Raw genomic sequence first — 25,973 nt, 5'->3', positions numbered from 1 at the left:
AAGTTTATGCTCCAAAATCAGTTCGGCCTTTTGAGGATCACAACTGGTATACATTGAATATGCATCAAAACTGCCAATTCTTGTATTTGGTTTAACCGAAACTTGCTTTACCTTGGGAACAAAATCAGCGGAATTTTTAATATAGGATTTTTGAGCCTGAATTAGTGGACGAAATACTTCTGATAAGAATTTCCCTATTTTTGCTGTAGGAGAATTAAAAAAAGAAACAATGGGTCGAAGTGGATTACCGGGCTTATGAACTTTAGGAAGACCATAGAAGCGAGGGGATGTGCACCACGTGGGTAAAACCTTTTGTACAATTGATCTGTGATTTCACCTTTTCTTTTTAGATCAATAAAAAAAAACTTTCCGAAAAATAAGTTTTTCAAAGAAAAGTAAAGGCCATTTAAACTTTGGCTCAGGAGATACAAATACCTGTTAAAATTCAAACTCAAAACATCCAGAAATTACTATTAAAGAATAAATGAAACCCAAAACGAACATAAATTAAATAAACAATCATAGCAAAAAACATACAACAAGTAATAATATAAATGAATAAAGATATCTTAAAGCGAGTAATGCTTAGATTGAATATGAAAATCAAGCTTAAAACGAAAACAAATATTTTGCTATTAAAGTATAAATGAAACTTAAAACGAACAGAAATTAAATAAACAATCAATACGAACAATTATAAAATATATATTAATGTAAATGAATAAATAAATCTTAAAACGAGTGAAACTTAAATTGAATATGCAAATCAAGTTTGAATCGAATAAAAATAACTACAAGCAAGAGTTTGGGTATCTTATCACTGCAGAAGCCTAAAACCTACTGCGTCATTGCCGCTTTACTGAAAACAATTCTCTGAAATATTTTCACTTTTGTAACTTTAAGAAATCAAAAATTAATTAAGATTTGGGGAATAAATATCAGCATATTTATATTAAATTGACAATGCACATTTTTTTTCAGTAAACTCATTTGAATTTTTTTTCAGTAAAGTACAAATTATATTCTGTCTTTTAGAAAGCATAGGGGTTCTGAACCCTAATCACATTAATTTATGCTCGTTTTGAGTTTGACTCTAATATTTATTTAAATTTTTGTCCGTTTTGGGTTTTATTCATTTATTGATGCTGATTTGGGGTAGTTGTATGCTTGGTAGATTATATGATAGTCCGGACGCCAGGTGTTGAAAATGTGAACCATACCACGACGGAATGGGGCTGCTACAAGAATTAGCCTACCCTCCACCTCCTAAATTGACCATGCGGATTCAAAAATACCAATGACACTTGCTTGCGAGTGGTAGAACCCTCCGAAACTTGACATTTTATTATATTTTGGTGTTTCATGCAAGAAAATGCATGTTCCACAAAATTTGAGGTACAGTTTTCCGCTCAAATAGAAATGCCTAGAAGCCATAGAATGTTTTCATAACAAACTAACACGATTAGTTACAAAAAATAGCAGAGTTAAAAAAAATGGCAAAACTATATGAGTCTTGAACAGTCTTGGAAAGTATAAACAAAATCAAATTGAATGTTAGATATATAATGATATTAATTGTTGAAAGATCCATCAGTTCAAGATTTTTTTTCACTGTAATTTTTATCTTTATTTTCAAAACTGTAAGAACTGGAAAATAATAAATTTTTAATATACGAGTAATTCGTTTTCAGTGGAGCACCAATGACGCAGAAGGCTTTAGGTTTTTACAGTTAAAGAAGGGGGCAGTATCCAAACTTTGTTTGTAGTGAAACTATATTTGTTTTGACCAATCTTGGAAAGAACTAATAAATTAAATTGAATATTTGATGCATAATGATATTAATTGCTAAAAGCTCATCAGTTCAAAATTTTTCGGTAAGTTTAACATTTATTTTCAATATTAAGTACAAAAGAAAACATTTGTAATATAATTCGTTTTCAGTAAAGCGCCAATGACGCAGTAGGTTGTAGGCTTCTGCAGTGATACGATACCCAAACTCTTTTTTGTAGTTATTTTTATTCGATTCAAACTTGATTTGCATATTCAATTTAAGTTTCACTCGTTTTAAGATTTATTTATTCATTTACATTTATGTATATTGTATGTTTGTTCGCATTGATTGTTTATTTAATTTCTGTTCGTTTCAAGTTTCATTTATACTTTAATAGCAAAATATTTGTTTTCGTTTTAAGCTTGATTTTCATATTCAATCTAAGCAATTACTCGCTTTAAGATCTATTTATTCATTTATATTATTATGGTTTTTGCTATGACTGTTTATTTAATTTCTGTTCGTTTTGGGTTTCATTTATTCTTTAATAGTAATTTCTGGTCGTTTTGAGTTTGAATTTTAACATGTATTTGTATCTCCTGAGCTTAAGTTTAAATGGCCTTTACTTTTCTTTGAAAAACTTATTTTTCGGAAAGTTTTTTTTAATTAATTTTTGTTCGTTTTTGATTGCAAAAAGTTTCAAGTTTTTTTTGGCATAGGGAGGGGGTGGGTGCTTACTGTCCGATTATTCTTGACTTTAAAAAACGGATCTAGAACTTTCAGTTTAATTCGAATGAGGCTTTTTTCAAAGTCTATACAATTACCTCTTTGATAAAAACCTTATATATGAACAATAGACAGCTTGCATAACTTGTGGACAGCGATTGACAACAATGAATGGATTGAAAAAATAGCTCCAATTAGGGGGTTTAGACTATTTCACTTGCTGACACAAAGGGATCACAACTATTTGGAATTGACCTTAATAGGAATTTGTGTGCCAAAGCAATTTTGCATCTATCACAGATTATGTATTTTAACCTTATAATTGGATAATTATAATAGATTTCCTATGTGTTCTTCCCACACAAAACCCCTTCCCATAAGATATAAACCCCCCTCAATAAGTTATGCCCCAGGGTATAACTTACAACGCCTACCCCCGGGCCCTGGTGGGATGTGTCGACACCGGAGTTTTTTGTTATCAGAACTTTGAACCATTTTAAGAAAATGTCTATCTCAAAATTCTTATCTGATGCATTTAGGGCGTGGAGGAGGGAGAGGGGCTAGTTGCCCTTCAATCTCTTTTGACTCTTAAAAAGCGAACAGAAACTTTCAATTTTCAATCAAATGAGCCCTCTCTAAAGTTTATACGAGCATCCCTTCCATAAGAAATAATATGAAGAATTCGGAGAATCCTTAAATTACAACTCTTGCCCTGAGGGCTTTGGGGGAGTTGTAATCCTCAAAGACCTAATTTCCAGAACTTAAAACTACGTTTAATAAAATGGCTGTCTTAAAAGTTTGATTGGATGTGTTTGGGTAAATTGTGGGCGTGAGAAGGGGGGTTAGTTCCCTCAAATCATTTTTGACTATTACAAAGGGCACTAGCCCTCGGAGCTTCCAATCGAATGAGCCTTTTTTGAAGTTTCTACGACACAGCCTTCTATAAAAATCTTATATGCCCACAGGGCATAAATTAAAAGCCTAGTCCTAACGGTTGTGGGCGATTTTCCTCCTTGAAAACCTTTCTCTACCTGGATAACCAGAATATGAACCAACATAACTAATTCACAATGTTGAGGGAATGTGTGTGGAGAACTGAGGGGTGTGGGGGGGGCTAGTTGATCTTTAATCATTTTTGGATACGAGAAAGGACACTAGCCCTTTGAATTTCCAATCGAATATGCCTGTTTTAAAGTTTTTACGACGACACCTTCTATAAACACCTTATATGTCCCGAGGGCATAACTTAAAACTTGCCCTAAGGGTTGTGGGGGATTGTCCTCCTCAAAAACATATTTTCTATCTGGAAATCAACTACACTGAAAAAATGCCTATCTAAAAAGTTTGATTGGATGTGTTTGGGGAGATGATGGGTATGGGGGGGGGGCTAGTTGCCCTCCAATCACTTTCAACTATTAAAAAGGCCACTAGCCCTTTTATGTCCAATCGAATGAGCCTGTTTTGAAGTTTCTACGACAACGCCTTCTATTAGAACCTTATATGCCCCCATGTCATAACTTAAAAACCTTGCCCTGAGGGTTGTGGTGGAGTGTCCTCCTCAAAAATATATTTTCTATCAGGAAATCAACTAAGCTGAACAAAATGGCTATCTCACAATTTTGATTGGATGTATTTGTGGGAATAATGGGCGTGAGGGGGGCCTAGGTGCCCTCCAATCACTTTTGACCGTTAAAAATGGCACTAGCCTTTTGAATTTCCAACCGAATGAGTATTTTTTGAAGTTTCTATGACAACGCCTTCTATAAAAACCTTATATACCCCCACGGGCATAACTTAAAGCTCTTGCTCCGAAGGTTTGAGGGGATTATCCTACTCAAAAACATGTTTTCTATCTGGAAATCAACTACGCTGAACAAAATGGATATCTCAAAATTTTGATTGGATGTGTTTGGGGCAATGATGGGCGTGGGGGGGGGGGGGCTAGTCGCCCTCCAATCAATTTCGACTATTAAAAAGGGCACTATTCCTTTGAATTTCCAATCGAATGAGCCTTTTTTGAAGTTTCTACGACAAGACCTTCTATAAAAACCTTATATGCACCCAGGGCATATCTTAAAACCGTTCTGGGGGAGTGTCCTCCTAAAAAACATGTTTTCTATCTGGAAATCAACTACGCTGAACAAAATGGCTATCTCAAAGTTTTGATTGGATGTGTTTAGGGAAATGATGGGCGTGGGGGGGGGGCTAGCTGCATTCCAATCACTTTTGACTATTAAAAAGGGCACTAGCTCTTTAATTTCCAATCGAATGAGCCTGTTTTGAAGTTTCTACGACAACGCCTTCTATAAAAACCTTAATTGCCCCCAGGGCATAACTTAAAACTCTTGCCCTGAGGGTTATGGGGGAGTATCCCCCTCAAAAAATTATTTTCAATCTGGAAATCAACTACGCTGAACAAAATGGGTATCTCAAAATTTTGATTGGATGTGTTTGGGGGAATGATGGGCGTAACGGGGGGGGGGGGCTAGTTGCCCTCCAATCACTTTTAACTATTAAAAAGGGCACTATCTCTTTGAATTTCCAACCGAATGAGCATTTTTTGAAGTTTCTATGACAAAGCCTTCTATAAAAACCTTATATGCCCCCAGGGCATAACTTAAAACTCTTGCCCTTGGGGTTGTGGTGGAGTTCCCTCCTCAAAGATTTATTTTCACTGTGGAAATCAACAAAGGTGAACAAAATGGCTGTCACGAAGAGTTGATATGACGGGTGGTTAGGACGTATGGGCGTGGGGGGGGGGGGGCTAGTTACCCTCCATACCATGCTGGGTATTGAAAGAGGCAAGATCCCTTTTAATTTTCAATTAAATTAGCATTTTTTTAAGTTTATACGACAAGGCCTCTTATAAAAACCTTATATGCCCCCAGGGCATATCTTAAAACCCTTGCCCTGAATGTTCCTGGGGGAGTGTCCTCCTAAAAAACATGTTTTCTATCTGGAAATCAACTGCGCTGAAAAAAATGGCTATCTCAAAGTTTTGATTGGATGTGTTTAGGGAAATGATGGGCGTGGGGGGGGGGGGCTAGCTGCACTCCAATCACTTTTGACTATTAAAAAGGGCACTAGCCCTTTAATTTTCAATCGAATGAGCCTGTTTTGAAGTTTCTACGACAACCCCTTCTATAAAAACCTTATATGCCCCCAGGGCATAACTTAAGACCTTTGCCCTGAGGGTTGTGGGGGAGTATCCTCCTCAAAAATATATTTTCTATCTGGAAATCAACTACGCTGAACTAAATGGCTATCTCAAATTTTTGATTGGATGTTTTTGGGGGAATGATGGGCCGGGGGGGGCTAGTTGCCCTCCAATCATTTTGGACTATTAAAAAGGGCACTAGCCCTTTAATTTCCAATCGAAGTAGCCTGTTTTGAATTTTCTACGACAACACCTTCTATAAAAACATTATATGCCCCCAGGGCATAACTTAAAACCCTTGCCCTGAGGGTTGTGGGGGAGTGTATTCCTCAAAAATATATTTTCTATCTGGAAATCAACTACGCTGAATAAAATGGCTATCTGAAACTTTTGATTGGATGTATTTGGGGAAATGATGGGCTTGGGGGGAGGGGGGCTAGTTACACTCCAATCACTTTTGACTATTAAAAAGGGCACTAGCTCTTTAATTTCCAATCAAATGAGCCTGTTTTGAAGTTTCTACGACAACGCCTTCTATAAAAACCTTATATGCCCCCAGGGCATATCTTAAAACTCTTGCCATGTGGGTTGTGGGGTAGTATCCTCCTCAAAAATATAATTTCTATCTGGAAATCAACTACGCTTAACAAAATGGCTATTTCAAAATTTTGATTGGATGTGTTTGGAGGACTGATGGGTGTGGGGGGGGGGGGGGGCTAGTTGCCCTCCAATCATTTTCGACTATTAAAAAGGGCACTAGAACTCTCGATTTCCAATCGAATGAGCCCACTATGAAGTTTCTACGACGACCCCTTCCATATGAAGTGCCGCTGGGAAAAAAAAAATAATAATAATAAACATTGGAGCCGTATGGCCTTTACTATAGGCAACGCTACAGCGTTGCCTCTGATAAGAAAGCTCTTTTCGGACTTCCTGGACAAATTTTTTTTTGTGGGATCTGTAGCTAATTGTTCGTATGTGTTATAATCATTTAAAATTTCTCCTACTTTTTTGTCGTAATCATCTAAATATAATACACTAATACTGAATATAATACTTTTAACCCTTACCCTGAAGACTGTGGGGGGAGTGTCCTGCTCAACATATAGATGGTGCTATATGCTAAAAACATATAGATGGTGCTGCTAGCGCTATTACAGCTGCTTTTGCGCCTTCTAGTTTAGCTTGTTTGTGTGGAGTTCTCAACTGTTTTTGATGGTGCTTTCTCTCAAAGAATTGGCCTCCCTAGCTTTGCTAAGTGCAATCTTAATGACTTTTACCTATCAAAAAGAATGTTTAAGAAGACTTAATTTATTTCAACTGACTACAGTGCCATCTAATTTGATTCATATAGATGGTGCTGCTCTAGTTTAGCTTGTTTGTGTGGAGTTCTCAACTGTTTTTGATGGTGCATTCTTTCAAAGAATTGGCCTCCAGCTTTGCTAAGTGCAATCATAATGACTTTACCTATCAAAGAATGTTTAAGAGACTTAATTCATTTCAACTGACTACAACGCCATTTACATTTGTCAGTCTGTGGCTTTTGGACTCAAACGGCCACAGAGGACTCCCTGCTTGTGATGCTTAGAAAAAGCGTAAACGGCGTGGAAAGAGAGGCGGGCGGCGAAACAGACAGACGGCCATACCCATTCATGTTTCTGAGGAACGTCGTTCTGACCGGAGGACGGCTGTATGTGAACCAAGGAACCAAGTGAAAATAAGATGTTTGCAAAGGTATGAAATTCCTCCCATTCTTTCTCCATCACAGCTGCAGCCGATCTTACCGTGTTCCTCTGATGAATTTCCCTCGCTATTACGTCCTGAACAGTTATCAGCTCAGGCAAAGCTTCCGAATTTCATTCTGTGTAATGCCCGATCCTTAACAAACAAAGTTGACGAGATGGAGATACTGCTGAGAGAAGTGAGTGTTCCTATTGCCGCAGTTACCGAATGCTGGGATATCACTGATGAAATGGGTAGAATAAAAGGCTACACTAGCTATTTCAACCCTCGCCGTGATAGAGGCTTGAGTAGAAAAGTTGGTGGGGTTGGTATCTATATTCGTAATTACATTTCGTCTAAGCTGTTAAATATACCAATCGATTCGTGTCGCGAAGTTGTCTGGGTAGAGTGCAAGCCATCCAAACTATCAAAAAAGTTCTCATGTTTGATAATTGCATCTGTGTATTACCCAGAGAGTGCAAAAAATAGGAAAGAGCTTATCAGCTACTTACAGACGTACATCGATAAACTTCGTCGTGCCCATGCCTATCCTGGCTTCATAATAGCTGGCGATTTTAACCAGACAAACAGACAATGGGTATCTAGTGTCCTTGATCGGAAGCAGGTAGTTACCATTGCTACGCACTAGATTGGCGGTACTCCAGACATAATTTTTACAAACAGGAGTGACAATTAATACTCCCCTCGGTCGCTAGGTCCTCTCCAGAGTTCAGATCATTATGTAATTCTCTGGCAAGCCAAAAATAGCCAACCGAAGCCAAAGAGAACCAAAGTGACTATTCGTCCGCTTAACTCTCAATTAATCTGTGATTTCGGTCGGTGGATTGGGACTTACTGCTTCGACGACCTGTGTTCTATAGTAAACCTGAATAGCAAAGTTCAGCAGTTTAACTCTCTTCTGTTAGAGATGTTTCAAAAGTTTTTTCCCACTAAAGTTGTAGTGGTAAGTGAGTCCGATAAGCCATGGATCACAAGCGATCTCAAACAAATGATCAAGATGAGGTGCAAGCTGCACAGTTCCGGACAAATAGCCGCGGCGGTGAAACTTAGAAATCGAATCGTGGCCGTCAATCGTTTCAAGCGAAGAAATTATGTTCGGGAAAAGGTAGTACCCCTTCTCCAAAGTAGCAGTCGGAAGTGGCATTCCACAGTGAAACAAATGACTGGCAAGTCAGTTAACAGTGAGCTAAAAATACCGAAGCCTGACGGATCTCAAATGAGCGCTTCACACGTAAACGAGTTCTTTGCTGGCATTTGTACCACCTACCCCTCAATTACAGAGGCCGAACTGGTTGATCTCTTAGTCGATTGTGAAACTGACGAAATAAAACAGTTTACCGAATTTGCTGTTTTTAATGAGCTTAAAAAACTAAAACCAAACTGCTCTTCCTACCCTGGTGAGTTGCCGGTCAAACTTATTCGCGAATATGCCTTGTTTTTAGCCAAACCATTGGCATCGATCATCAATCAGTGCTTCAGTGAACAAACTTTTCCTGATTCTTGGAAGCGATCCTATGTTCGCGTAATACCCAAAGTTAAAGGACCTAAGACATCTGATCAGTTAAGACCTATTTCGATCACGCCGAACTTTGCTAAAGTTGCAGAATCTTTCATATATCGTGAACTTCTCACGGACATTTTACAGTCACTTGACCCCTTCCAGTATGGTTCCTTGAAGGGATGCAGCACGTCTGTTTATTTAGTACGGCTTTATCACCTAGTAGTTGAATGGTTGGAGTTTGGAAGCTCGTTTGTATATTTACTTCTGGTAGACTACCGAAAGGCATTTGATTTGATTAAGAACCCTCTTGCCGCCCAGAATCTCAAGTCAATGGGTGCCCGTAAGCACATCCTCCAATTAGTAGTTGATTTCTTACGTCACAGGTATCAAAAAGTGTACGCCGTTTTTCCCGGGGATATTGAATCGGAATGGGTGGAAATTACATGTGGCGCCCCACAAGGTACCAAATTAGCAGCTCTTCTTTTCCTGGCTGTTATCAACTATGTACTTTCTGACTTTGACGATCGTTTTAAATTCGTCGATGATTTGTCTGCGCTTCTTAAATACCACGTAAAGGATTTGCAAGCTGTAGCCCAGTTCGACCCAAATTTTTTCGATCAGTTTAAATCACAGTGTACTGCGAACAGTCTTCAAATTGATGAGAATAAATCAAAGGTTTTGAGGTTCAACCCACTTAAACGCGATTTTACCTGCCCCGTGACTTTGTTCCCTTCTGCTTCGTGTGCGACTATCTTGGGCGTCACCTTTAATGTGCACTGTTCGTTCTCTATTCATGTACAAGAGCTGGTTAAGAAGAGACATTATGCTATGCGGACACTGGTGGCGATGCGCCGCCTAGGTTTTCCAGTGTATCAGCTGAAAATAGCGTACCTCACTTTTATTCGACCAATCCTTGAATATGCGTGTCCCGTCTGGGGCCCACAAATTCATCACATAGATTACTTAAGTGATGATTCGGAGGGGATCCAGAAAAGAGCTGTAAAGATGATTCTTTGCGAAAAATATGTAGATTACAGCTCCGCTCTGAAGTCACTTGAAATACCAAGCCTTCGCGATCGCCATTTTCAGCTGATGATTCGTTTTGGCCAGTTTTTATTGTCTAGTCCTGTACTTAGGACAATATTACCACCTAAAATGCCTGTCCGCGCAAATACCAGAAGCAAAAGCAAACTTATGCCCGTCTCGTGCCGCACAAACATACTTAGTAACTCCTTTGTTCCTTTTTTTACAAGTGCTTTTAATAAAATGTAGAGAAGTGTTTTCATGTAAAAAAGTTTTCATGTAAAAAACAGCGCCTTTTAGTTTTAATGTGTCTATGACAGCTGTTTTCATTAAAATGATTCTGATTCTGATTCAAAGATATAATTTCCATAAAAGTCATTTTGTTCAACTGCGTTGAATAAAATGGCTATCTCAAAATTTTGATTGGATGTGGTTCGATAAATGGTAGGTGTGGAAGGGGTGTTAGTTGTCTTCCAATCACTTTCAACTATTAAAAAGGGCACTAGCCATTTCAGGTTCCAATCGAATGAGCCCTTTTTGAAGTTTCTACAACAATTTTTTCTATAAGAAGCTTGTATGCCCCCTGGGCATAACTTACAACCCTTGGCCTGAGGGCTGTGGGGGGGGGGGGGTTGCCATCCTCAAAGACCTAATTTCCAGAGCTTTCAACCAAGTTGAAAAAAATGACAATCTCAAATTTTGATTGGATGTGTTTGAGGAAAAGATGGGCGTGAGAGGGGGTTAGTTGCCCTCCAATCACTTTCGACTATTAAAAAGGGCACTAGCCCTTTGAATTCCCAATTGAATGAGCCCTTTTTGAAGTCTCTACGATAAAGGTTTCTGTAAAAAAAAATTATATGTCCCCAGGGTATAACTTACAACCTTTGCCCTGAGGGCTGTGGGGGGAGTGTCCTCCTCAAAAACATAATTTCCATTCGGAAATCAACTGCGTTGAACAAAATAGCTATCTCAAAATTTTGATTGGATGTGTATGGGGAAATGGTGGACGTGGAAGGGGCGTTAGTTGCCTTCCAATCACTTTCGACTATTAAAAAGGGCGCTAGCCATTCCAATTTCCAATCGAACAAGCCCTTTTCGAAGTTTCTACGACAACTCCTTCGATGCGAAGTACCCTGGTCTAGAAAAAAAGTAAATAATACGTTATGCCAATATCGTTCTTTACTTAGGCAGCGCTACTGCACTGCCTATGATTTCTGGTTGTTTTGAATTTGAATTATTATAGATTTTTATTTCTTCTGATCTTAAATTTAATATGGTCCTTACTTTTCTTTGAAAAACTTCTTTTTCTGAAAGTCTTTTTAATTAATACGAATAAAGGACGAATAGTTAAGATTATACTTTAAGGTGTTTGTATTCAGTAAAAGCAAATATTCTTTTACAGTTTTTCAAAGAAAATTCAAAACCCTTGCATATATCGAGCTTTGGAACAATAAAATTTTAAAAGCAAAACGCTAATTGACACAAATCTTTGAAGTATCAATTGAAATGTTGAAGCAGGTATAATCAAAACAGTAAAATAAATTAATACTGAAATAGCAACTATACATACGCAGTATTTTGTTTGTTGGCATTCCTGACTGTACATGACTAGAAGCAAAACTTGGGGAATTGAAATCCGAAGGATTTCTATAGATTAGATCTGGTATTACATGCTTTTCCGAGTCGTCTTCATTTTTGTCGTTGATAGGAGGTAAGACTGAACCTTTTTCACTAAGTGTATCAGAAGGATTTAATTTCTTCTTTGGTTTGTCTTTAGTTGACTCGTGGAATTTTCCAACAGATTCGGTGAGAATTTTGACGATCTCTGGATCAATTACACTACAAAATTTGTCTTCATTATTGACAATATCTTCAATTTCAGAGGCTGTCAAGAGATCTTGAAGTCTTGAGCCTAGTTGATAAAGATCTTTAAATCGTTCAATATTTAGGCATTCTCTAATACGTGTCACTGTTTCGGCTTCAAGGGGGGTAAAGATGTGTTCACTTCCTTCAAACTTTAGGGAGTCAGGTCTTTCATTTAACATATCTTCAAGACGATTTATTTCAACAGTTAAACTTTCACTATTACCCTCTTCTCCAGACTCCTGTAATTGCAACAACCTAGAACGCATTTCTACATCCATAACATCTTCAGGCAGAGGAACGATTTTTCTTCGGATGGAATTATGTCGTTGCAGGTCACCTGATTTCACAACAAGTTCAATTCTATCTGCATCTGGATCATACGGAGCGGGCTCATCTTGTATCTTTCTCCTAAAACTTCGGCGGCTTGACATAACGTTCTGGTGAGTCGTTGGCAAAGTGTAGTCCTCGTAGTACTCTTCATCTTCATCAATTTCTTCATCCCCTGAAAGACATTATATTCTTAAAAAAGCAAAGATAAGTCGTAATTCCACAAACGGCTAATTTCCGTATCTCATCTTCCCAAATCTCAATTTTGACATTGTATAAAATGTTGTCAAAGTAGACAGCAAAACTAATGAGATTTGTGTCGAAATTATAAAGTTAATATGAATTCATTTTTTAAAAGGACGAGAGTCGGAATTGCTGAAAATTGGTAGTTGCGTTCCCCATTTGGGAGCACACTTAATGTCTGCGTTAGAAAGAGCGTCAATAGAAAGAGCTCAAATGCTTGAAAGCTCCCTTTAAACATATATGCAGTGCAAAAGAGTTTTGGGATCCTCCATTCCTCGAAATCAAAAATCATTTTATGATTTCTCCCGTATTGTTCTATATTCTTATAATTTTTGCTTGTTATTTGTACTACTTCTGACCCTATCCCTTTTTGCTCCCAATCCCCCATAAATCAAGCTTTTATTAAATACGTATCTCTCTTACGCTAAATAAACATGAAAAACCTTACTAGAAATAAAATGGTCAATAATGATAGAGTCCTAAAGAGATTATAAGAGATTAATTCACATTTAGAGTTATTTAGATTTAAAGTTATTAGGGGGGAGTTTTTTTATTTCAATCTTCTTGGGCTAGATTGACTCGTTGTTTTAACGATCTTTGAATTATAACAACTTTCAACTATTGGTACTTGACAACTTTGACTGTCAAGAAGTAAAGATAGATATATGCGTAACTTGTTAATTGGCTAAGTAGCATAAGAAGTTTCGGCTACGTAAATTTGAGGTCTTAAGGGGTTTGTGCCGAAATTTTGCGTAATTCACTAGATGTAGTAAGGTAAAAATTGATCTCCAAAGTATTTTTGGAGAAAATTTAAATTTTAGGCTTTTTTCGCAAAATTCGGCATCTACGTATTTATTAAGCGAAACTGAAGTCTAAAGAAATTTTAAAGCTTATTTTTCTATTCTGCTGGTCAGAATATAGGCTATAGTAAAATACCCTTAAAAACCGTTCGAAGAAAAAGAATCTATTTTTATTTCTTGGCTAAAATTTGGCCTCAAATGTGTTAAACTATGGCTTTTCTGGCAAAGTCGGCAGTCATCTCGTTTCTGGCTGGGTAGGCTACTGTTACAATGCCGACAGGAGATATTAAGCCGCGTTCGATTTGCTACAATGCCGAATGGTGATATGAAGCCGCATTCTATTTGCTGTAGTCACGCTTCACGTTTCGCCATTTGGTCCAAAATTATGAATCGGTTTGGCGGTCACATTATCAGTAGTTCTTCAAGTTCAATGGGGGAACTTCGCAGAAAGAACGCAAATAAGCCTACAAGGGAGCAGGACGTAACTGAAACTACAGCAAATCGAACACGCCTTTAGCTTATTTGTGATCTGTCATGACACCCAAATCATTCATTCAAGGACTACTGCAACCTCTTTTTTGCGATTTGGGCTGCTATTGCATTAAGCCCAAAGTTTCAATTATTGTCTTTAATGGTAGATAAGGATAAAATTGTCACACCATGGAGGAGTTCTAGCACCATTTTTCCCGAACTGCTGTGCCGAAAGCGGAAACTGCAACTAGTCCAGGCGCCTGGAGTTGAAAATGTGAAACATACCACTACGGAATGGGGCTGGGACGAAAATTAGCCTACTCCCCCCCCAAAAAAATCGACGATGCTGATTCGAAAAATGCTAACGGCACTTGCTTGTGAGGGGTGAAACACTCCAAAACGTGACATTTTGTTATATTTGGTGTTATATGCAAGATAATGCATCTTCCACAAAGTTTGAGGTGCAGTTTTCCGCTCAAATACGAGATAGAAAAAAGCCTAGAGGCCATAGCATGTCTTCATAACAAATTCACACAATTAGTTAGAAAAAACGGCAGCAATCACGCAGGTAAACAAACTAAACAAAGTCAGAATTAACACTATTTATTTAATACTCACATTCCCAAATTCATTACGTTTTTTTCCTAGTATCTCTTCATCTATCTGTTTTTTAAGCGACTAAAAGTAAATGTCAGTATCCGACGAAGCAGCAGAATTTTTTAATTTGGTACTATGAAGTATCTTTTTCCCTTGGAGTTTTCTTTGTCATACTTTTTTGTGATTACAACAGCTTAAATTGGCCTGATTTTACAAAATGATTAGCCAAATAAACATGTTAAATCACAACCAAAGTTGGCCTTTAATAGAAACCAAATCAACACACTAAATCACCAAATTTGGAAAAAAATAAATAAATAAATAAGAATTTGGCAACAAAATCACAAAATGGTCAAAAACTACTAATGGTCACTGTGGGAATGAAATTTCATTAGGGCAAAGGAAAGCCCTTGCAGGACTACATGCTGAATTTGTGGAATATCATCACATATAGCAATTTAGTTGGCAGATAGATGTTGGCCAAGAGAATGGGAAACTAGTAAGACTGGAAACTCTAAGCTCCATGAAAAAAAAATCTAGAAAGACATCTAACAACATCTAGATTAAACAGTGCCTTTGTATAGCTCTAAATAATTACTACCTGTGTTACCTGTGTTATCAAAGCTTAGATAAAAGATATTTGCAACATTGGGCATTATCACCAAATTACCCACAATTGTATTGTCCAATAGCATGTCTGCTCGCAATTTGATTGATTTGGAATATAGGACAATGTTGAGATAGCTAAGAAAAAAACATACCATTCAATTTCGAACTCAATACTGTATCTAAATATAACAATCATTTCCTCTGGAAATTCCTTTAAGAAATTGAGGATAAAGTTGCAGATTAGTTTCCCCTGTACAGTAGTGTATATTCTATTTCGTTTCGGGAGGGGCAATCTCGACTTGACTCTAGAAACCTAAGTATGATAAGCAGCGACGTAACTAACTGAGTTCCAGGGAGGTTAAAGGTCTATAATGTGCCGATAGAACGTACATGCCTTTCTCATTCAGGCAGACATAGCATTTTCTGCCGTGAAACCCCGAAAATTTTAGAAATTTATCATTAAACAGTATATTATTGCTTATATTTGCCTCTTAATACCGTTTTCTGAGAAGCAAATACCCTTAAAAATTTTATATTGTGTTTCAAAGGGCTATTACAAAAACGAGAGTTATTTGTTTAGATATTGTTGATATAATTATTTTGTTTTTGTTCGTTTGCAGACACAAGAATTAAGTAAATGTCTGAGACAGTATTTTCTGGCGCGAAGCAGCGGAAAATTACAGGATCTGCCACTAGAACATACTAATGCTGTGGTTTTAATGCTTTCTTTAAAATTAATATATATATAAAATGAAATTAACCTCTGAAACATCCTTGCAAAGAAGGAAACAATCTTACAATCTTAGGATTTAGAATTTTTCATCTCTTGCATTTTTTTTCGTTCTTCCTTTCTTAGATAGGGTACCTCCTTTAGGGGTTAAAAAAAGTAATTTTGTTTTGTTTAGTTGTAGACAGAAGAACTGAGTGAATGTCCGAGACAGCATTTTCTGGCGCGAAGCGCTGAAAATTTTGGAATTTACCACTGGGACATGCATTTTTCTTAAATTAGCCCCCCAAACATCCTTGCAAGGAAGTAAATAATCTTAAAAAGCGATATTATTTGGCTCCTTAATGCTAAATTAAAAATAAGAACTGTCAATCTGTGTCGCTTACGTGACTACTTTCAAATGCAAGTATGCCGCGAAACGGCAAACATTTTTGAGTTTAGAACTAAGAGGTTTCTCTTTCCCTTACAATTTTTTTTCTTTCTTACCCTCATTTCGGTGATTAAGACGAATTTCGTGACTAAGAAAATTTTCGATTTTATGTTTTTGGGGTTCCACCCCTGTTTCTTTTCCTTTCAGATAAATGACCTGTTTTCGTTCTAGTTACATTTGCTTTGATTTGCATATATTATAATTTGCAATGACAACTTAAAAGTCTCGTTTCTAAGCTATAGTTGTTTTGCAATAAGTAAGATTTGAAGTAAGTTCTATTTTTGTTCTTCCTGGTTTGAGTCATTGAATAATAGGCTGGGAAGGTAGAATTGGGTTTGAATGGGGATGAAGATCCACCCCTATGAACAGTTGCTGTACCTATTATTATTATTTTTTAGTCTGCGTTTAGACCCCGTTCGAGGAAACCTATTTTTGTGTGATTATTGTGACCCTTTGGAAGAATACAAGTAAGGTATTTTCTACAAATTGTGTACTAGTTTCCGTAACCCAGGCAGGGTAGGAATAGAACTACGAGGTACCGTAATTATTATATTGACAGGGAGGTTTGTTACCTCCAAGGAGAGAGTTAGAGATTTTCTAGCCGTAACCCAAGGCGGGTACACTTGGCTTTAGTTAGTCTGCGTTTAGACCCCGTTCGGGGAAACATATTTTTGTGTGATTATTGTGACCCTTATGAAGAAAACAAGTAAGGTATTTTCTACAAACTGTGTACTAGTTTCCGTAACCCAGGCAGGGTAGGAATAGAGCTACGAGGTACCGTCATTATTAATTTAACAAGGAGGTTTGTCACGTCCAATAAGAGGGTTCGAAGTTTACTAGCTGCTACCCAGGGTAGGTACAGTTGGTTTTAGAAAGTGACCATTTGACCACTCGATCACGTTATCATACCCTGGGACAGGGTATACTGTAAATCGGGTAGTACCAAACCCGATATTTATAGAACCGGTGTGGTAGACACGGGAATCGCATTATAATTTGGGGCCGGGGCTTTCCCCTCCAATAAGTGGTGACACCCGTATATTACCACGCCAGTGGCGTTATGGCCTACCGGTATAACACTGGTGGCTAAATACCACGAACATATGGCATTTCCCACAAACGATTTTATGGCCTTCTTGAAATAAGCGAGATAGCCAAGCGTGGCGCCCTAATTATACGCAGTTTTGACTTAAAATACTAAAGAAAAGCAACTGTTTAAATGTTGAAAATGAGTTCAATAGTGCTTCAAAGTACAAGGGTGGCTTTAATCTTTGGGTATATCTTTCAGGTGCCTGACTCAGCACCCGAACAATCCATTGCTATCACTTTGGGCCTTTCGAAGGACGTGGTGGTCGGTCAGACCGAGCTAGTAGAAAACGAGACAACTCAAGAGACACTGCGGCCTTTCATCGAGACCGGCGTTAGAAGATGGAAGGACATCTCAAGCGTTCTAGAAGAGCATATAAAAAGTGACCGCCACAGGGACAGTGCACTTTCGTGGACGAAGTTCAAAGCTATATAAGCCAAGGAGATGCAACCCATCGCATCTGTTTTGTCAACGGACATAAATAAGGAGATGAATGAAAACAGGGAACACGTAAAGGCTTTGCTGAAAGTAACGGCCCTACTGGGGCGATTAGGCACAGCCTTTTGCGGCCATGATGACACCTAATCTTCGGCAAACAAAGGGCATTTTGTCGAAACTTGCAATCGTCTCGCCGAGTATTCTCCCACGCTTTTTAACAAGCTAAAAAGACGATACGGCCACTATACGTCCCAAGGTCCCAACGATATAATTTCAGTTATCGGATCTAGGCTTCGGTCTACAATAGTACAAGAAGTTAAGCGTGCCAAATACTTTGCTGTTCTTGTCGACGAGACATAAGATAATTCTAAGAAAGAACAGCTCGCCATTCTTCTGAGGTACTTCGACGAGGGAAAAGACCAATAGGATGCTACCATATGAAAAGCCTGGATGCTGAGAGTTTAGCCAGCTTCATTCACGACACAGTGGCGAAACTTGGTCTCAACTGGAAAAATTGTGTTGCTCAGTGCTACGACGGAGCAAGCGTGATGAGTGGGCCCTTCTCTGGTGTTCAAGCGTGACTGAGAGTGAAAGCACCACAAGCAATAGACATTCATTGCCATGCGCATAGACTAAATTTGGTCATTGGAAACTGCGTTGAAGGTGTTGGAACTATTGGCTCATTTTTTTCGTTAGTCCAAAATCTGTGCACGTTCATTTCCAACAGCAACACCAGTTTTTTGTAGAGATCCAAAAGGCTACTCAACTGCCAGTCCTGGAATTATAAAGGAGTGCTGTGACAAGATGGTCATACTGGTATCGATCAATATCAAAGATAAGACTCCGATATGAATGTATTCTGGCTGTACTGTCTGCAGTCAGCGAGGGAGCAGAAGCAGCTGGGCTCCAGAGAAAAATGGAATCTTTCACAGTGATATTCCAGTTGCTCTATATGGAATCGATTCTGAGGACGACAAACTCCCTTTCTGAGCAGCTTTAGGCAGTTTATCTGGTAATATCTAGGTCCCGCACCTTGATTCAAGCAACAAGGAAGGAATAGCTGAACTGAGCTCTGACACTTCATTTGCATCGCTTATGGAGAAGGCAAAAGAGTTTGCTGAAGGTCTTGAAATTGAAGTACCTGATGTTAATGGACCCGCGACCGGGTCCTTCTCTGAGGGTCAGAAGGGGCGACCTAGAAGAGCCCAAAAGATTACCAAACACCTAAAAGAATTCATGAACACTTCGACGTTAGGAAAAAACTATGTTGAATCCGACAATAGAGCTCCAACTCTAGCGGAAGAAATAAAAAGAGAATACCTGGAGACTGTAGATCGTCTGATTGCGGAATTCGACAGACGGCTTACAGATAACCTTCCAGTGCTCAGTACGCTCGAAGCTCTGGACCCCAGCTCTACCAAGCTCATGGATGCAGGGCTCCTCAAGCAATTCTCTGAACTTCATTCTGAAATAGACATTGACCAGATTCTTCTTGAGGCCCAAGCTGGTATTACCAAGTGATTTTTGCTCGAGGAGGAGGCAAATTCGAAGAACTTCATGGACGTCATCGATAATATCCAGACACCTCCTGTGGTCTATTCAGAAATTATCAAAGTTCTTGCTATTACTGTCACACTTCCTGTCACGACAGCCAGCAATGAACGTTTGTTTTCTGGGCTGGAAATAGTCAAGAACTATCTGCGCTCGACCACAGGAGATAATCGTCTTAGTGACCTGCTTTTGATCTTTGCAGAGAAGGATTTAGTCTAAAACTTGGATTTCGACCAGCTTGTTGACAACTTTGCGAAGATGAAACCACGACGGGGCCCCTTGTTTCCTTGAGTGTTCACTGATCTGTTTCAAAATTTTGTTGTAGTTTTTGATTTTGTTAATATACTTGATTGAGCAAAGTTTTGAATCATCATAGCCGGAGCGTGACTCCGACTTAGACTAAAGTATTTACTGTAAGCAGCGAGTTGAAGAATTCGGCTACAGAATATGCTTTAGTTGAAGCTTGAGTTTTTACAGAGAGGCTTTCGTCAAGTTATAGATTTGGAAAAGTGGAAGAATCCCAAACGGCTGTTTTTTAACATCGCACATACCGTTACCGTTTTTTCAGATATCTGGCCTTTTCCGAACCTATGACAAAAGAGCGAAAGAAGGAAAGGCAAAGAAATTGAGACAATTTCCTTAATTTTTACGGTAACTCCCACGGAAGGCAGGTTTTTTTCGGATAAAAGCTAGAGGAATTTTTTTTATATACAAGCCTGCTCTGGGGCCCATGTCGATTGCTTTCCCACCCTAAGGTTTGGCTGAAATGGCGCCTCTGCACGGAAAGCGTCTAAATTATGAACTGTGGGGTATGTCCTAGCTACGTTCTCAAAAAAGTAAATAAAGAGGCAACTTTCCAAGACTTGATAAGATTGATATTTGTTATAGCTTTAGCTTCCCCACCCTGTATAAAAAAAAGTGGTTGGCTTTTTAGCCTAAAAAAAGAAGCAAATCTGATAAGTAGGCTACATAAAGATGTAGTTTCCAGCATGAATAATAACTTCAAGTCCAATAACTAATGATTTTCTATATATAGAAGGAGTTAACTGCCTCCTGTTCACTTCCTTCAGCTATACTGTAGGATTAGGCACAGCTTCTAAAATAATAGTACAAAAAAATTAACAGCATCCAAAGATATAAAGTCAGGGTAAACCTTTGACATAAGTCAAAGGTTTTTTCTACTCTGTGTGTGCTTGAGTCCCCAGATGTTAGAAAGCATATACGTCGTGGCCGTCCCAAATTAATTCATTACTAGAAAGAGTGGGAATGCCTTACTTATGGAATAATGGTCTTGGTTTCCGTGATATTCCAACAGATTTAGCAATTCAGGTGCGATTGATCTTAGAGGATCAAGAAATTCAGTATTGGAAAGGGCTGATTTTAACTTCTACAACATTAAATCATTATATTCGGGCTAAACCTAGTTCTGGAGAGGAAGTTCATTTTAAATTTGATTTACCGGCTATGATTTTATGTCAATGGATTCAGCTTAGGGTGAATTGCCTTCCAATCCAGAGCAGGCAAAAGGTGTTCGACAAAAAGATAGTTGATTCTGAATGGCAGTATGTGGGTCCTCTTTGTAAAGATGAGGACAAAGATTTGGACCATTTTCTCTGGAAGTGCCCGGTGCTCTCCGATTTAAGGGGAGAATATTTACATGTGATCGTTTTGCTGCTTCCTGGTATTTTACAAAGTAGTAAGGCAACCACAATATCTCGTTTGTGTGTGTAGATAGATAAAAGCTTAGAAAGAAGGAAAAATTTATACAATTAACTATTATTTATTATATAGAATTACAATTACTTTCTCGCTAAATTACCATTAGGTATTTTTTTCGCTATGTATCATGTTTCTGTATGTTTTGTAATTTGTTCTGTTGGTGATTTCTTTATTTTTCATAAAATTTTGTGTGTATATGGCTCTTGGGCTTTTGAAATACACGATCTATCCATCTATCCATCTATACTTATTCAAAGCACCAAAGACTAAAGTGGAGCGTGCAATAGAAATTAGCCATTGACGTTGTAAGTTATGCAAACTCTGTATGCATGGCATGCAGCGTAAGCAGTTAAGGCTTACCTTTGGGCTCATCGTCTTCCGGACGTAAAGTTGGCACGATATCTAAAATCAAAAGAAAGGATGAGGATAAATATGCTGAGTAAAAATCAAATTAGGGATTATTTCATCCCAACACATTCGTCTCATAACGAATTCTCTTAGTTTTTTACGCTTTTAAAATAATAACATTATCATCACTCTCACTAAATTTATTGGTGAAGCTCCCTGATACAGATGGATACCCCCTCCCTCCTTTTGATTTGCCCTAATCTCAAATGCATTGTATACAGACAATCTTCCTTCTAATCTAGGGGGTATTTTTAAACATTTTATTCTATAAACCATGCAATGAAAATGCTTGTAGAAGTTCACAAGATCACAACATGCCTTTATTGGTTTTTTCTGTGCAAAAAAGCCTAATGGTCGTTTATATCGAAATCATTATTTTGCAGGGTATGCGCTATGAAACGCAAGTCCAAGATATGACAATGTCGTCATTCGACATATCCTGGAGCTAACAACAACCAGGTGAGCTTATATGAACGCAACGTAAGATGACTAGCTTAAACCATACATGTCCCGTTTGAAGGTCCTTGAAGCGGTTCTCACTAAAATCAGGTCTGCAGTACCCGGGCTAGTGCCCTTTGTGATTTAAAGTTTGAGCAATATTTGTTAATTTTGGGACCCGAACGCATCCAAAGTAGGTAGATCAGCTTGCTAGCTCTAGTACCCTAGTAAATCTCAAAAAGGAAGTTTCGTTTTCTGAATTTTTTTTTCTATTTCATTTTAAGTACTGTACTAATATCAAGGAGGGAGACTTCTTTTTAATGAAGATACAAAAACAGATATTTTCTCGAAATTTAGGACGGGCACATTTGAGATTTTTTCGAAAAAAAGAAAAAAATCTGTGAGGGAGGAGAAGTTTTAAGTCAACACTCTTCGTCCCAATTGGCATGGCTGAACCGAGGGCTGAGGTCTAGGGGAAATTTAGCTTGCAATTTTAGTGGTTCGAACAACCTCAGATACTTTCTAGCATACATAAATATTTCATTACTGATACTTTCTAGCAGAATAAATATTTCATTTTTGACTTGATTTAGATCCTAGGGGTAGGTGGTAGAGGCTTTAAATCAACGAATATTTGTTTCCTATTTTCTTCGATTCACATTATTGACTGTGTTTTCGCAGAAAAACGTTTTTGGAAAATGAGGATCCCGTCGATACCAATCATATACACTATCACTTACAGATCCAGGGGGGCTGGTAGGGCCTGGGCCCCCAAAGATTTTTCGGTGCCGTCATTCTTTGTTTTGTTCTGTTTTCCCCTTTTTTTTTAAAGTAAATTAGTCAATTTGGTCAATTATTGGCGCCCTTGTCACATTCGACCCCCCAAGATTTTGCTTATTGGCGTCCTTGTCACATTGAGCCTCCCAAGAGTAGATTGTATCTATTGAATTTGCTTAATGCCCTAGGAATTCCCATACTATTTGCTTGATGCTCTAAACCTTTTCAAAGAGAGTCAGTACTCCCTCACACCTGTTCCATTACTTTGAAGTATGTGCTATCAGGCTGGTTTTTATGATTTTTTGGACCATTGCCTTAACTCGAGAGTATTTTTTTATTAATGCGTCGTTGCTAATTAAAAAATTGGATGCTACAATCAGAATTAGTTGATTGACATTTGCAAAAAGGGATAAGGGATTCGCGAATTGGACTGTACGAACGATCTTATTTGGAACAATATCAACCTATTGAAATGGTTAACGATGATAAAATGGTCTTATGACTTAACTTAGCTTTACTTCTTCGATTTGTTCTGTATAATAAACAAGTGATGTTTGAACAGTGTTGTCAACTTAAAATCGAGTTTAACGCTATATTATACTAAAGAGTTGATACTGAGAGAGCTGTAGATGGCAAGAAAAGAATTTTAGTAATGGATAACTTTATTTCTTCGATGTGTTCTGTATAATACACAAGTGGCGTTTGAACAGTGTTGTCAGTTTAAAATAGAATCTAACGTTAAAGTATACTAAAAGTTAATACTAAGAGAGATGTAGATGGCAATAAAAGAATTTTAATAATGAAATTCAGAACAAACCTTAGAAATCCTTGCAAATCAAGTAGTAAGGTGTATGTGAGTACGAACCATCAAGGATCATAAGCACCAACGAGCCTAAACAGCAGAGACATCAACCCCCCAAAGGTCCCCTATCCCCACAGTCGAAGGACATCCCCCTCCCAACCAACTTTTTGGCCCCCTCCCCCCATTTTTTTTATTTTTTTTTATTTTTTTTTAAATATTTTTTATTATTATTATTTTTTTTAACATGATATATTTTTCAACTTTTTTTTACATGTCTTCAAATGATATAAAACATACTTAAAACAAAAAAATCACGTTTAATATTTTCTGAAGTCAAAGTGAGAGTGGAAGAGTATTGATAGTCATGACCTCTAGTATTAGAAAAATAATTTTTCTAGTAGCACTTTTTTTTATTGGACTAAAAAAATTTTTGGGACTTCGATATCATTCACCTTTTTTTTTAAATATCTTAAAATGACATAAAATATGCTTACGGCTCTAACAGTTGTACTCTATGCTTGCTCAGAGACACGATGCGGCTTTCCCACTGATACTTTATGGCGGGTTATCGACACTACCTAGTTTATTGCATGTATTAAATCATTATTTTTCTACGTGATGGAATAAAAACATAAGTCATATCTTTAAAAAAAAGTGAAGATAGAGCATTTTAATAAAGTGTGTTCACAAGACAATGTTATTGTAGCATTGAATGCCGACAAGAAGAAGTATTTAAACTATGAAACAAGGTAGCACTATTGGAAATGTATGCATGCATTGTCTTGACAGTAAGGAATTAAATTTCTTTGGAGTACCGAAAAAATTCAACTCTTATGTTGGTGGATTGGATTTATTTCATTGAAATGCAAGAGTTGGAATATTTCAGTAGTGTTTTGTCATGGTTTACCTTGTCACAGTTACATTCTCTTGATTTTTCAAAGTTCATTTGGAATTTCATTCCTTGAAATGCAAGAGCAGGAATATTTCAGTAGTGTTTTGACATGGTTTACCTTGTCACAGTTACATTCTATTGAATTTTCAAAGTTCATTTTTGGATTTCTTTCGTTGAGATGCATGAGTTGGAATATTTCAGTAGTGTTTTGTTATGGTTTACCTTGTCACAGTTACATTCTCTTGGTTTTTTAAAGTTCATTTAGGATTTCTTTCATTGTAATGCAAGAGTTGGAATATTCCAGTAGTGTTTTGGCGTGGTTTACCTTGTCACACTTACTTTCTCTTGATTTTTCAAAGATCATTTTGGATTTCTTTCGTTGAAATGCAAGAGGTGGAATATTTCAGTATTGTTTTGTTGTGGTTTACCTTGTCACAGTTACATTCTCTTGATTTTTCAAAATTCATTTTGGATTTCTTTCGTTGAAATGCAAGAGTTGGAATATTTCAGTAGTGTTTAGTTGTGCTTTACCTTGTCACACTTACATTCTCTTGATTATTCAAAGGTCATTTTGGATTTCTTTTGTTGAAATGCAAGAGCTGGAATATTTCAGTAGTTTTATGTTTTGGTTTACCTTGGAAAACTTACATTCTCTTGATTTTTAAAACTTCATTTTGGAATTTCTTTCGTTGAAATGCAAGAGCTGGAATATTTCAGTAGTGTTTTGGCATAGTTTACCTTGTCATACTTATATTTCTCTTGATTTTTTAAATTTCATTTTGGATTTCTTTCGTTGAAATGCAAGAATTGGAATAATTCAATAGTGTTTTGTTGTTCTTTACCTTGTCACAATTATATTCTCTTGATTTTTTAAAGTTAATTTTGAATTTCTTTCGTTGAAATGCAAAAGTTGGAATAATTCAGTTGTATTTTGTCGTGCTTTACCGTGTCATTGTTAAATTCTCTTGATTTTTCAAAGTTCATTTTGGATTTCTTTCGTTGTAATGCATGAGTTTGAATATTTCAGTAGTAGTTTGTCGTGGTTTACGTTGTCACAGTTACATTCTCTTGATTTTTCAAAGTTCTTTTTTGAATTTCTTTCGTTGAAATTCAAGAGTTGGAATATTTCAGTATTGTTTTGTCGTGGTTTACCCTTTCACTGTTGCATTCTCTTGATTTTTGAAAGTTTATTTTGGATTTCTTTCGTTGAAATGCAAGAGTTGGAAACATCATTTTTCGGTTATGTCGGACAATTTTTTTTTATCTAGGAAATATCTGAATGCGTTTACGGTATAGTACGAATGGCTTGCAAATAACACGAAAATACTATCAGAATGAATAAATTCTTTATCAATATCCGTTGTTGGATATGTCATTATGAAAAAAAAATTATAAGTAAGTAAAAAAGTAGGTAAGTAACAAACTCTTTCTTGAATTCACCTCTTGGATACACAATACAGAAATTTTATTCAGGAAATTATGAAAAAAAATTGAAAAAATTTATAACTAACATCTATTATCGATTGATATCACTTCCTAGACATACAATACAGCAATTTCACAAAATCTAAGTATAGGAGTGATTAAATTCTATATCAACATCCATTTTTCGGATACATAGGAAAAAGTTGTCAAAATGTAAGTGTTAGAGTGAATAAATTTTTTTATCAACATCTTTCGTCAGATACATCGGATAAAATTGACAGAATCTAAGTTTCAGAGTGAATAATTTTTTTTTATCAACATCCTTTGTCAGTTACATCAAATAAAATTGACAAAATCTAAATTTCAGAATAAATAAATGCTTTAACAACATCCTTTATCGGATATGTCGAATAAAATTGACAAAATCTAAGTATCAGAGTGATT

The 25,973-nt window shown here is 37.1% G+C and overlaps 1 protein-coding gene across 1 annotated transcript in view; it reads right to left on the bottom strand.

Annotated features, from left to right (window-relative positions):
• The window catches only part of LOC148940733 (uncharacterized), a 73,549-nt gene that overhangs the window by 11,091 nt on the left and 36,485 nt on the right, over positions 1-25,973 (bottom strand). The window contains exons 2-3 of the mRNA XM_089105057.1: positions 21,148-21,189; positions 11,493-12,290 (exon numbers count right to left, since the gene is read on the bottom strand). Of these exons, the coding sequence (XP_088961183.1) occupies positions 11,493-12,290; positions 21,148-21,189 (840 nt within the window). The remainder of the gene's footprint in view (positions 1-11,492; positions 12,291-21,147; positions 21,190-25,973) is intronic.

The sequence above is a fragment of the Artemia sp. Qi Xiang Cuo genome, chromosome 19 (genome assembly GCF_049724085.1).
Source record: "Artemia sp. Qi Xiang Cuo chromosome 19, ASM4972408v1, whole genome shotgun sequence".
Classification (NCBI taxonomy): domain Eukaryota; kingdom Metazoa; phylum Arthropoda; class Branchiopoda; order Anostraca; family Artemiidae; genus Artemia; species Artemia sp. Qi Xiang Cuo.
This window is presented reverse-complemented; position numbering and strand designations above follow the sequence as displayed.